The sequence below is a fragment of the Parasteatoda tepidariorum genome, chromosome 4 (genome assembly GCF_043381705.1).
Source record: "Parasteatoda tepidariorum isolate YZ-2023 chromosome 4, CAS_Ptep_4.0, whole genome shotgun sequence".
NCBI lineage: Eukaryota > Metazoa > Arthropoda > Arachnida > Araneae > Theridiidae > Parasteatoda > Parasteatoda tepidariorum.
Window position 1 is genome coordinate 8,618,483 of NC_092207.1, and position 14,025 is coordinate 8,632,507.

The 14,025-nt window shown below is 31.6% G+C and overlaps 1 protein-coding gene across 1 annotated transcript in view; it reads right to left on the reverse strand.

Annotated features, from left to right (window-relative positions):
- LOC107454545 (neural cadherin) overlaps positions 1-14,025 on the reverse strand; it is a 500,390-nt gene that overhangs the window by 13,553 nt on the left and 472,812 nt on the right. Inside the window, exons 31-36 of the mRNA XM_071180540.1 lie at positions 9,535-9,715; positions 8,430-8,596; positions 6,279-6,582; positions 4,984-5,164; positions 3,436-3,741; positions 2,454-2,731 (exon numbers count right to left, since the gene is read on the reverse strand). Coding sequence (XP_071036641.1) covers positions 2,454-2,731; positions 3,436-3,741; positions 4,984-5,164; positions 6,279-6,582; positions 8,430-8,596; positions 9,535-9,715 — 1,417 coding nt within the window. The remainder of the gene's footprint in view (positions 1-2,453; positions 2,732-3,435; positions 3,742-4,983; positions 5,165-6,278; positions 6,583-8,429; positions 8,597-9,534; positions 9,716-14,025) is intronic.

Genomic DNA, 14,025 nt, shown 5'->3' on the forward strand with positions numbered 1-14,025 from the left:
ATTTTGTGAGTTCTGTTACAATCGTACCCTGTTACAATTGACCCCACTCTCCCCTACAGCTTTATTGTTTATACGTGACTGAAACAGGTTTGCACTTGTTTACATTCGTATATCAATGGGTTAACAATGTAATGCAATACGTAAAAAATAAATAGGAAGTATATAAAAATTCTCCTAAATAAAACCTCATTACATGTATGCTTAAATATTAAAGTATTGCCTATAAACTCGTGCAAAACATGAAATTATTTCAAAAAAACTACAGCGCGTCTAAAAATTTGGTCTATTTATTATAATATGCTAATATAATACTTGATATAATAGATGTTCTATAGTTATATAGTATATCGTCCAATTTGTCCAACCATCGAATTTATATTATATATCGTCTAATTTAACCCATTGAAACACGAACGTAAACAAGTACAAACTGGTTCACAACATAAAAACAATAAAGCTGTATAGTATCAACTGATAATTAAGATTTTGCATAAAATCTTATGGTGTGTCTAATAGTTTGGCCAGTGTATCAGAATCTGAATAATATCAGAAATATGTTATTGTCCTGCATCAACTATACTCTTTCGTATAAAGTCTAATAAAAATATATTTAATCAGGCTGTTATTTCTCAAAATGTGCTCTTCAACATTCTATGGAGAATGTTAAAGGGGTAAAAAACAATACTCAGGATTCCAGAGCAAAATCATTCTTAGATCGGCCTCCTTACTCTAAGAATTCCAGATGATAACATACGCTGTAATGCTCAGAACAATTTCAGTACATCTGTATGTATGTTAGCAATTTATTTATTCTTAGCTGTATTTTATGTTGCTAACTATATTTCCATTAGTGAATAATTCTGTTTCTATAAATACCTTCTGTATGTATCATGCAAAGTCTCTGAAGCTTTTTTTCTCAAACATACTCTTGCTTAGTTAATTTACAGACATATATATTTTTATTATCGGTTGGAGATTCTGCAATTCGCTAGAAAAAGCTTCGTTCAACCAGTTCATAGAAGCGTAAGCATCATAGAAAATTATGAGAAATAGTTTTTCTTGGAATGAGCAAGAATTTCACTGATGCGATTCAAATCGATTGATATCTTTTTTTTTTATCGAGACATTAAATGATGCAGTTTATGTGAGAATTTCAGCGCAACCAGTATCAAATTCGTCTTTTGAATTATTGGATGTTTAGTTACATCATATCAAGGGGATTGATATCAGTATTATTGTTTCATCTCAAATATGATTTTGATTTTAAAGTTTATTTTGTTTCGAAAAGAAAAAAAAATGATTACGTGCGTAACTTATTTTTATGATCTTCACCAGTTTGTACTGCCTCATTCACATGATAGAAACGTAAGCAGCATAGAGAATTATAAGCAAATGCAATCTTGGAAAGTACTGGTACTGTGATGATAAGCAGTTGGAGGCTGATTAAGTATTGTAATTTACATGAGAAATGTGTCACAATCTTACTGAATTTATATTACAGAACTTATTTATCTGGGACTTTTTTTTAGATAGCTAGCACACTGCCTAACCATTTCCATAGCATTATTTTTTTAAAATAATATTTTAAGAAAATGAATAAGATTTCTTTAGCAACTAATATTTTGTTCCACAGACAGATGTTCCATTTGGAAAATTTGTGCTAATATTATAAATAATTTACTGTAACTATATTTAAGAATAGCTATAAAGTTTTCTGATACTAATCCGTATTAAAACAAATCTTCTGTGTGATGAAATCAATATTAGAAATACGACGAATATAAAATTTTTAAAACTGTTACCGATCTCTTTCATTTAGAACAGAGAGCGTAGCCAAATCCTTCAACAAAAAATAAGCACCTTTTAAACACTCAAAAAAATATTTTTAAGCACTATATACACTAACAAAAGGAAAATTAATTTTCAAAGACTTCACATGATCATGATAAAATGACTAGTTTCTGACAAAGAACTTTTTTTTTTGATTATATTAACCTCAATAAAAAGATCCAGAGATTTTTCGGTTCGATTTCAAAGGGTGTAAAAAGAAGCTGCTTGAAATTGAGAATATCTTTCAAAATGCAGCAGAGTTGCACATGACAAGAATTTCATCAAATATGTAAAATGATTGGCGCTTTCATACGCTATAGACTGACGGTAGGCCTAAATGGATTGTGGTTGAATGAATTGTGAAAACATTGAAAAGAACAATGTGAAGAGTACAATGTGAAGAGCAATGTGAAGAGCTTTTGCATAATACGTGGCGAAAATCGACTTTGTAAAAAAAAATAATCTCCTTTTCGAAAAGGGAAAATTAAGCACTTTTTAAAAACACCCTATTGAAAAAGTACCTTTAAGAGCTTTAATAAACGAAAAACGAAAATAAACACCTTCAAGCACTTTTTTTTTACCACGTAGAAGAAACACACATAAAATTGTTAATTATCTCTTACTTAAGAGAGTTGCAACCGAAGCCACCATAATAGCCAATGCTTCATAGCTCAAGACCAGTACAGAAGCACTGTTCACGTGTTCGGTCTCCTTCTTAAGAATATTCTCGGCACAACTGCAGTTGAAGCAGAGTTCTTTGGTGGGGCAGACGCAGAAGAATCCACGCCCACTCACCAAGTTATGACACTTGCTGTCTTGGACACAGGGATGGTCTTCGCATTCATCTTTATCGATGCATTGCTTACTGTCCGAAGGATTCCTTGTCAGGCCACTTGGGCAGCTGCACGCGAGTGAGGGAGACAAAAATAATAAAACGAAATAAAAAGCATGTGTGGCAACAAAAACTGATCCGAAATAAATCTCCACAAATTAACTGTTTCGAATCAATACAGTCGAACCACCCCGCTATAGTGAACATTCTGCTGACGACCCAGCAGTAAGTCACTATATCCAAAAGCTTAGAAAAAATATTTTTGCTTACAGCAAATTTCTGTCTATGGTGAAAATTTTAATCGAAACGTTAAATAAACATTCAAAATATTCTCCTCTCCTTATAAGGAATTTTTCGATGGTTATCGTTTTTATTTCAGTCTTTTTAAATAAATTTGCAGTTCAAAGTTTGAATTTCCGTAAAGTAAATTCACTTTCCCACGCGCCTATTTTTAAAATCACTCGCGTGATTCAATCCAGCAAAATAACTCATTTTAAACACCCTTTATAATGTGCATTGTTTCGTTTTTAATTAAAAGTCCTAATTATACACCTTTAAACTTATCACATAGACCTAATCATTTCGTAAAAATTATTTAAATACCTGCAAATAGAAAATTTGAGTCCATTATAAAGGAACTACAAATTTCTCAGCTGGTCGCTATAAGCTTATTAAATAACATTAGTTAAACAGCAGTTCAGATGGGATCACTAAAAACTTCCTCTCTACCCGATTTTCAAATATATCCTGGGTTCGTTATAGCGGGGCATTACCTTAAGACAACAGAGATATTCAATCGGATCAATTCTTGTTGTCCACTTATAGACCAACACTTACTAAGTATATTGAGCAGACAGATTAGTATGGCAGCCAGGGCAGCCATGCTAAGACGCATGACTTTTTCTTCGTGCCTCGCACCGCAGTAAAGGCCTCCAAAACCATCGGGGCAAACGCAATAGTAACCCTCACCGTTAGGTAAGTTGACACAACTGCCGCCGTTTAGGCAAGGATCACTTAAGCACTCATTGGCGTCAGTGCAGTTCTTACCATCTTCAGTAATGGTGAAACCTTCAGGGCACCTGCAGGGGAACATTCAGGTTTGGAAAAAGGTTATGTTAGGTTAGAGTGGAAAGACGGTTAAAAAAGCAACATGATGAAGCATCGGCACACAGAAAAAGTACCAAACATACATTATTCAAAAAACGACAATGAGCATGCGTACATGAAAAGCATTTCAACATTATTAAAAATACTCAGTTACAGAGAAACACTTCACACAAAATTAGTTTTAATGTAATAGATATATTGAATTTTGTGAGTTCTCGATTGAGGGAAAATTAAATCAATTAAATAAAAATAAAAAATTACTATCTGCAAACACACAATTTAAAGTACTAACATATCTCGTACAAGAATATTAGCGTTGGTTTTTCACCTTATCTTAATGATGCTACAGCACAAGAGACTAAAGGATTTAGATAACCAAGAATGGCTAAAATTAAGCCTCCGCCAAAAACTGAAAATTAAAATTGTGTTTAGAAACGAGAAAGGACATTGGTCAACGGTACTTGTACTATCTTGAGTTATAATAAAATTTAAGAACGGATGAATCTAAGAACATTCTAAGGTTACATATAGTCCCTTTCAGATGACAGAGAGGAAAGCCTGCGTAAATGAAGAGTTCTCAAGTGCGCAAGCTAGCTAAAAAGCGTATTATTTGCCAGCAATTGATTTGTTAATATGTATTTACATGTACGCGCGTATTCATTTGTCACCACAAAAGCTATAAAAAGTTAGCTTAAAGCAGGGTTAAATATTAACGGGGTTTAAATTAAATCTCGTTCAATACACGTAATTTTATATGAGTCGTAGGTTTATGAAAATATCTGGCTTTCTGTACCGTGCAAGGGTGATTGGAAAATATCTGTAGTATTTTCTAATGTGCTTGAAATTTCTCTTAGATTTATTACAATCAGTATAATTAAGAAACGCGTGAAGAATTAATCAGACTGATCATGCTTAAGGTTCTTGTAAAGAACTTTTAAAAAGGCTAATTGCAATAAGCCCTCACAACTTTTCGTTTATTGCAAACTGACTGAAATCAATCAGGCTAAATTAAGCAATGTATGACATATTTGGCGCATTGCAAAATACCATAGATTTTAAGTATGAGGTTTTTTGAGAGTTTATATCTTATCTTTTCAGAGATTTTAGAAGTCCCTTTTTACCGTATTTGTGCTTATGAGCAATGGACGTTGCTTTGCGTTTTGAACATGTTGTAGAAGTCAAATAAAGCTTTACAACAATGGTGGAAAGCTTACCGGCACTCGTGTAGCATCCATAGATCGAGGCATATGAAGGGTTTAGGGCAGATGATGCCCTGACAGGGGTTGTTGGATGGACACTTGTTGATGAGGTTCCTCCACTCTAGGACGGCTGCGTTCTCTGAACCATTCTCCATCGGGAGATAACGTTGATCCAGGCGGATGTCATTCATACAACCTGTTGTTCATTTTTGGAAGATACAACCAAAATTTAGAAAAATGGATTCAATTAGTTAAAGTTGAAATATGCTTCTAAAAAAATAAAAAATTACGGTTTTCTGCAGTGACTTCTCTTAATATACAGTTTTGGAGTTCACGTAAAATCTGGCGCTAACATTTCTCATTATGTAGCAAATTGATATTTATGTGAGAAGAAGCAAAACTGTTTTTAAACTATGACCACTCGTAATTTTGTTCGGCAAAAAGTAAAGAATGGAATAAAATTATCAGAAACCATCTTGTCTAGTAAGATTGGAATGTATACATATTTTGCTACAAATAACCTGTAGTACTTTATTCACGTTGCACTAGAGTTGCACAATGGGCTATTAACGACGGTCTAGGAAGCATCCGCAAGGTTGATCCGAAGACATGCCATCACAACTTTGATTCCCTACTGAAGGGCTTCCGCTTTGGTAACTCGACGACCTCCACGCGAATTCAAATAATTTACGGTAAGAAAGTTAAACGAGGTCCGATACCACGCACCCACTGTCCTTTCGCTGGCTGGTCAAAGTGGGTAAACGACCTTTAAGCTTTATTCTTAAAATAACTAGTTGTAGATGATTTTAACCCCTTGGTTGTCAATATTAACCTTATTAGGGATTAGCTGACATGATCATTTCCAGCCATATTGATAATTTTTACTTTTTAATCTGCATTTTTTTTATTATAAAGCTCTTAATTGTAAATTACATAAGTTCAAGATGGTATTTTGAGAATGATCTAGATTTGATAAACTGATTTTTTCCAAGTTACCGGATTAAATGTAAAGTTTTATTGTAAGAGTTAAGCGCCTGATATAAATTTTTAGCTTAAAATCTTATTTCATAGTAATTTTAAGTCGTTTATAGGAACATTTATCACAAATAAAGAGTGCGCATGCTAGCAGTTTTTGCTCTCAATATAAATAGACATAAACAGCATTTCACTTTCCGATCCTACGGAAGAAATGACAAGATCTCAAATAAAAGTGAACGACGTCCTTCGATTTTGCAAATAAGCGTCCTGAATTATTTAATTCTTTTTGAAACCGAATTAAATGAAATGGCCTTATTTGTTATTGTACTGACCTTCTTGGAAGTCATTGTCGACGACCGTGACTCCAGGCCCCACGTACTGTACATCACCGCCAGCGATGACATTCTGTTTCTCAATCATCATCAACTGATGTTGACCTTCGTACTCCAGAAGCTCGTTGTACCTGCGGCCACCGCCGCCATCGACGGACATACTGGCCGTACTGCCGTGTCGTAGGACTCGGACCGTATGCCACTGGCCGTCACTCACCTGCACATTAGGTAACCAAAGCTCGTGCTCATCCGATGATCTCAGGTGGTTGAGGTTAAAGCGAAGGCGCAGCTTTTTATCTCTGATCTGAATGAGAAAAAATCATTTAAATTAATTACAAATGACTTCCAAATACATTTAATATTGCGAACTGTTTTTGTTAGAAAATAGACAGTTCAGCCACACGTTGACAACAAAATAACCTAAATTACACTTTGAACTATACGTGTGGCAACATGTTTACTACAACTCTTATAGTGAGTTCATTCCTGGTTTAGTAATATTGTCCACAAAATAAGTATAGGATGTCTAAGCTGACGTCACCTTCCCTACTTGTCCACTGGAAATCCATCGATGATCAATGAGCTACAGCTAGCAATCAATGGAAATATGCTTCTATTCATATTCAATAGAATATGAATCGTCCAAAAGGAATGGTGCAAACGACAATTGATTTATTCCACTTAGTGATGTAGTTCAGCCTCGGGCTTGGACATCTCTACTTCAAAAAAATTAACGGTTTAATCTACATACTTTAAACTTTGATATTTTTCAATCTATAGTTAGTATTCATTTTGTTAGGTTGTCTCAAGTAATAATTTAAGTAGAGTTGAATAGTTATACGTTATGAATTTATTTAGAATAAATTTCTATTTTCATAGAAATAAAAACTTAGTTAGGGAATAATTTAGAAGTTTTAAACATAAATGGTGCAGCGTATGGTCATAACAACTATTGGTGACGGAGCTTGCTTTTTTCAAGCTAATTTTTCTAGCAATATGGTGAGTGAGAAAGTAGTACTGCGCGGAATGGAGAATATGAAGGAATTTTTTTAAAATCTTATCTCAGAAATGGAGATTTGTAAGGGAAGGTTTTTTATCTTCCTACTATGTGCGATTTTGGATAAATAAAAACGAAGTAAATTGGAGACATCACAACATTTAATATACACAGTTATTTACAAGTTAATATAAAATATATAAATCCNCTAGTTCCTTTGGAAATAATTTATATTGTTGTTTTACCGAAGTTTATGAATTTAGTAAACATATTTAAAACTGAGTTTATTAATTAAACTAAAAGGTAAATGTTATTCCTAGTAAGTGGAAGTAGTTGTGCTTTTTTCATATTATACCCAATTTTGTATTTTCATAGAAATAAAAAAAACTTAGTTACGAAGTAATTTAGAAATTTTAAACATAAACGGTGGTATGGTCCCGCATACTGTCATAACGTTGGTGACGGAGCTTGCCTTTTTCAAGCAAATTTTTTCGAGCAATATGGTGCTTGAGGGAGTAGTACTGCGCGTAATAGAGAATTTGAATGAGTTTCCTGTCTATCTCAGAAATGGAGATTATTTTAATATTTCTGCTGCCTACTATTCTTAAATATTCTGAACTCATGCTTACGGTGGTTTCAGAGTTAATGGCTGTCGGATAGTTTTTTACCTTGAAAACCTTGTTATGTCAAAAAAATATTTTTCCCCATATTATATATCCACCTAATGTTAATTTGAATTTCTATGTCGAAGAGTTCCGTCTCAAAACCCTGTTATATCAAGATTTTTTCGAAAAAGAAATTGAATTTTTTTGGAAAAATCACAATGTACATTTATTGTAAACCAATTCTTTTCTAATTAATGCATAATTATTTTTATCTTACTTTCAAAAATAAAATTATCATCGTCGCATTTAGACTTATAAATAAGTATGTAATGATAGTAGACTATAAGTTGTTATTCTTATGTTTTATGACTCTACTTTTTTGAGTAATATTTTAAGAATATATTTTTCTACTTTTTAGAACATATTTAGTTCTGATCTTGTTATCTCGAAAACTCGCTATCTCTAAATTTTTTTTTAGCGTGTCTTCAACTTGAAGATATCGGGAGTATAGTGCACTTTCATTATATGAATAAAGATTAGTGGACGTACTTCAAGTATGCAGTACTCTCGCCCATGTTTGCTGGTGGCTCGAAACAGCTCTCCGTGTTTCTGCCTCGTCCGGAACTGCAGTTGGATGTCTGTCTTGTAAGGATCCGGCTCGAAAGACAGAGCGTATTTAATATAACTATTCTGCTGGAACATCTTTGAAATCGTTTCTGAAAATTAAGTGATAAAAAATTAGAAAATAGTAACATGGTAGTTGAGGTAAAAGCGTCCAGTCTGGTTTTTAAGATTTGTTTTTTCACCGAGAAAAGTCACGGCTTTCGTACCAAGTAAAACTATAATTTTAAATGAGATATTTTGCGGAAAAGATTGGACGTATAGATATTTTTTACAAACAAAATATAATTGAAAATAAAAAAAAATCAAATTATGACTAGATTTTTATAATAATTAATAACTAATTATTATTTTCATTGTTTGTTATTTTCTATTTTCTCAGATGCGAAATTGGCAGAAAATGATATTTTAATTAGCTAAGAAGAAAATAAACTCATGATCGCGATAAATTAATAAATAAAAAAAAATATAAACAATTGATTAAACTTGATTATTTGTTTTAGTTATTTTTAAATATTGTACATGAGAAGTTTTTAAATTTTTTTTGCATAGTTTTAAATTTTTCCCCGCAAGTGCTAAAAGAGACTATACCGCGCTTAACGCTTGGTCAAAATTAAAAATTACATTTCGTACGTTTAATTATGCTAACTTTCATATGTTTAAATTACATTTCGGCATGTTTTTCCGTGAGACTTATATAAGAATGTTTGTAAAAAAAGTATATTGCAAGTTTGTTTACCAACGATCAACCACTGTTTTTTATTCCATTGCTTGAAAGCAAAAAAAGAAAAAAAACATACGATTTTAACAAACTAGAAATTATTTATTTAAAAAAATGAATAACAATTTGTATGAACTCCTGCAAAGTTAAGGCTTACGAATAATTTCAAAAATATATTTTATCTCAGTGTTCTCAACATTCCAGCAAAATTACTCCGTGCCAGAAGTTGCCATCCGGGACCTAGAGGATAAAAAGAGGCTTAGTTCTAGGCCTAACTTAAAAGGCTTAGAACAAACTTCCAAGGATACTCACCTTTATCACACCGACTACCGAAGTAGCCAGGATAACAAGTGCATTTGGCAGAATTGTAGGTACCAACGCAGGTACCGTGCTCACATTGCCGAGTAATGCTGTTACTTTGGCACGCATCGTCTGCTGGTTTGCATCCCGGACTGCTGGCTGAGCTGCTGCCCGGATTTCCAAGATCATACATCTGGAACGAGAAAGAAATCGAAACAGGTTCATTTAGACAAGTGGACTTATAAAGAGAGAATTTTATTTTATTTCTAAACTGGCGTTGAACAGCAGACCCAATTTTGAGTCTAAAATTATCAAAGTTACTAGCCTTAATTTTGAACCTAACTCAGAAGACAAGAGAGTTCCTGGATCTAACATTGAGACAATCTAGACACTGTAGCAGGGGTGGCGAACCTTTATACACCAAAGCGCCAATTTTTCTAAAAAATTGTTTACTGAGGTCATAGAGGTGCCTTCAAATAATTTTGACTTCGTGATTATTGAGAAAATAATAATACTAAATACTATCAACTCAAAACTCTTTATTTACATTGAAAAAAAAAACATTTTGCCATGTCTTAAATTAAAACAACTTAAAGTAACATCAGTGTAACTTCTGTTGCTGCAGATTAGATGACAATAACTTATATTAAGTTGTAAGATGTTAGTTTAAGCAGGACTGTTATTTTTTTTTTTTGCTAGTTATTTATTTTTAGCTTGTTTTTATGGTTATTAATTGTTTTTTAGCATTAATTGTCAATTTTTTTATTAATAATTGCTTATTATTTTGTTTGTTATTGTGAATTTTAATTTAATTGTTACATATGCTTCATAGTGTAATAACATTTGTGTAATAATAATTCATAAACCTGTAATAACAATTGTGATCGGTGGCGTGCCCAAAATATTGTGTCTCGTGCCATAAATGGCACGCGTGCCATTGGTTCGCCATCCCTGCACTATAGTGTCATTTAATGGAAATAACGGAGAGGAAAATCTCTCACGGTCATGCCGTCAGCAAGGGTATTATAGCCAATGATCATTCTACCGCTGAGGATATTTAATGTGTGTACAGAATTTGTATCAGTCATCCATTGATGCTGGGATTCGAACCTTGGTCAGTCATTGGGGAGTTTAATAATTGTCTTTTTCATCTTTGTACTTAATCATTAAGATGAACTTAGAGAGGTGGACAACTTCACTTTTTTGCTGCATGCTGTTGACTCACTATCGAGTAGTCCATTAATAATTTTACCCAATCAATTATTAACTACGATTAATTATTAACTAAAACCAAAATATTTAATAGTACTTATTAGGTGGAAAAAAATGGAAAATAAATTTCAATTGTAGTTTTGAAAATAAAATATTTTTCTTCAAGAATTACAAGTATAAAATTTTAACTTAAACTTTTAAATTTAAAAAAAAATCCTCACAATGCACTTTAATAACTACAAAACGTTGGAAAATAGGAAATCGAAATATAAGCATACAGTTTTTCAAAAAATATGTTGTAATTCAACAATATGATTTTAGAATTAAAAGCAAACAATCTTAAAAATAATTACATAAAAATAAATAGCTGTATAAAAAAAGAAAACCCGCGAAAAAAGCTAAAGAATGATTTTTTTAATGAAATATTTCATATGTTTAGTAAATAAATACGCTAACAAAAGAAACAAAAGATCGTCATAGGAAATTAATATTTGAAAACACGGATGGGTCAATCTTAGATAGTAAAAAAATGCGAATTAAACAAGTTAACAATGAATTTTTTTCATAAATTCTTTTCAAACGTTAATAAAAATGTAAAAAAAAGAGAAATTTCAATATTTTAAAAAATTTGAAAGTCGTAAATGCCATTACCAAGACTTATTAAGCCTTAATTTTGATTCTTTAAACCTTTATTTGAAGGAATTCAAGGCACAGACAGCAATGATCTAGTTATACATATAAGTTTATTTTCAATTTCGTATTTCATAGGAAAATTTAAATAACGCAGCCTTCCTCAATAATGATTCGTTAGGTTTTGATAACATTTTTGTTCCTCGTCCTAATTTTAATAAATCTTTAATGTGCTTTCAGTTTTATATAATGATAAAGGTATAATCTTTCAAATAAAGGTTTAAAGATCCAGAGTAAAGATTTGATAAGTCTCGGTAATTTACAACTTAGCAATTATTTGAAATATTACTTCTTTTGATATTTTAACTAACGTATTCAAAACATTAAGGACGATGATTACTCTATTTCAGAATATTAACAGCTATAGGAAAAGTATAGTCCCATGTTTAAACGAATTTTTCACTCTTTTTAATTAGCAAATTAACGGAATTGTTTCAAAAGATCGCTGGATTCATTTCATTTTAGAACAATTTGTAAATACGCTTTAAAATGTTACAGTACAGAATTTCTTTCGATATTTTTTTTCTTCGTCATTTGATTGTCATACGTAATCAGGGCATCTTCGCTAAGATAAAATATTCTAGAAATTGATAGAATCATTAATTAACTTTTCAATCGGAAAATATAAGGCATGAGAGGTTTAGTGAGCCGAAAGGCTTCGTTTCCTGCGTATTTTCTTTGCACCGTAAAAATTTAATGAAGTGCAACTTCTAACAAAGGTATTATTCTGCAGAGAGGAGGAGAAAAAAATCCTACTGTCAGTTTCTGTTGGTAGGGCCGCTGACATGAAAAAAACATATTTGAATAAGTTAAGAGGGTAAAAATAATGAAACTTAATAAGCCTACGAAATATTCGTATAGAATGAGTAAAACAATAGCTGCTTTCATAATCTTCATTTGCATTTAAATTAGCTTTTCATCAGCCTAAATTTTCTTCGACGAGAACGAAAAGTACTTTTAAGTTATCAGGAGAATTCTTTTACGGAAACATCAAACTCTATTTTTGGTTATATTTCATTCAATTTGTGACAGAATTTTGGTTTTATTGAAGGAATCAGTAAATAATGGATACATTTTTTTTTAATATGACTGAATATATATGTAAGTAAAGTGATTTTCTTTTAAAACTCAAACAATGTTTAAAAGTACTTTTATTCAAAATTTAAAATAAAAAGTTTGAAAGATATATGAATGATATTATACCTCTAGAGTGTTCTAAAACAATAAGAAATAAATTTTATTGTATCCCTTAAAGTTTGTTAGCCCATTTAACTATTTTTTTAAAAAAAATATTAACAAAATTTTTTATGCATTCTGTTTTAGTACGGATATTTCATGCTTGGATACTTCTTGACTTTTTACTATATACTAGATTTATTTGGATACTAAATTTTTTTTTCGATTAAATTATGATTAAGTTATTTTCATGCGTCACGTGCAGAGTATCTACTGTAAGTTTAAGATGTCCCACACGAGACGCATGCAAATTAATTATTTCAATAAAAAACATTTTATAAAAATGAATCTCTGCTAGAAGAGACACCTAATTCTAAGACATTTGTCTTAGAATTAGTTTATAATATAAAAACGTAAAAAAGACACAAGACTGTTTTCTATTGTTGTCGGCGTATTCTTATTTGCCATAAAAATCACATGGTACGATCCATTTTTCTCACAAAGGAGTTGAGCTTTTTAGCTATTTATTATAGTGCTCAAAGCGTGAGTTTGTAAGAAAATGGATTAAAAAAAAAGTAATTTTAATGTTCAACTCAAATTTCGTGCTTACGTTTTTTTTTTTAATCACTAAGCATAATCATTAAGCGGTCACTTAGAGATCGGGGGTAACTGTCAATAATACAGATGTAACTTTTCAGAGATCTCTTCGTATTCAGAATACTTAACAAGCGATTTTTTAAATATAAATTTAAAAAGCGTCAATTTAATAACACTATTATAACTTTATAAGACTCGTGATAATGTAGAAAGAACTGTCAACTTTTAACATCGTTTATTTTTCTTTCAATTTTTTTAAATAAAAGACTAATTAAAAAATGTACTAAAAGTGATTTAGGCAAATGGGAGATATTGCATAACTAATTTATTTGGATTAAATAAAAATAAAAATATTTCATAACAGAAAAACGGAATCAAATGTTTTGCCCATTTTCTTTAAGTATTTAATACATAATATAATTTTATATCGATTTCGTTTTTTTTTTCAAACAAGCATTTGTGTCCAATTTTCCTAAACACGCATTGTGAGATGTCCATTTCTTTAACATGCATTTCGAGTTGAGTTGTGTCCATTTCTTAGACTCACACATAAATGCTTGTTGCGTTATTACATAACGCATTTCGAGTTGTGTCCAGAATAAAAAGCTCACTAAAGAGTTATTAAATCGTTCATGACAAATGGCCGTAACTTGTAGAACACAATGCTTGGCATTTTCAGCAAAGGACGAGAAATACATTTTATTAAGTCAATAAATAAAACAATAAAAAGGGGGTAGTCCAGTGGTTTGAGAAATGGGCTCTGGTCTGGAGGGGCTGGGGTTCGATCTTTGACTTTGCTAAGTCAAGTGACACGCGTATTCGTACAAT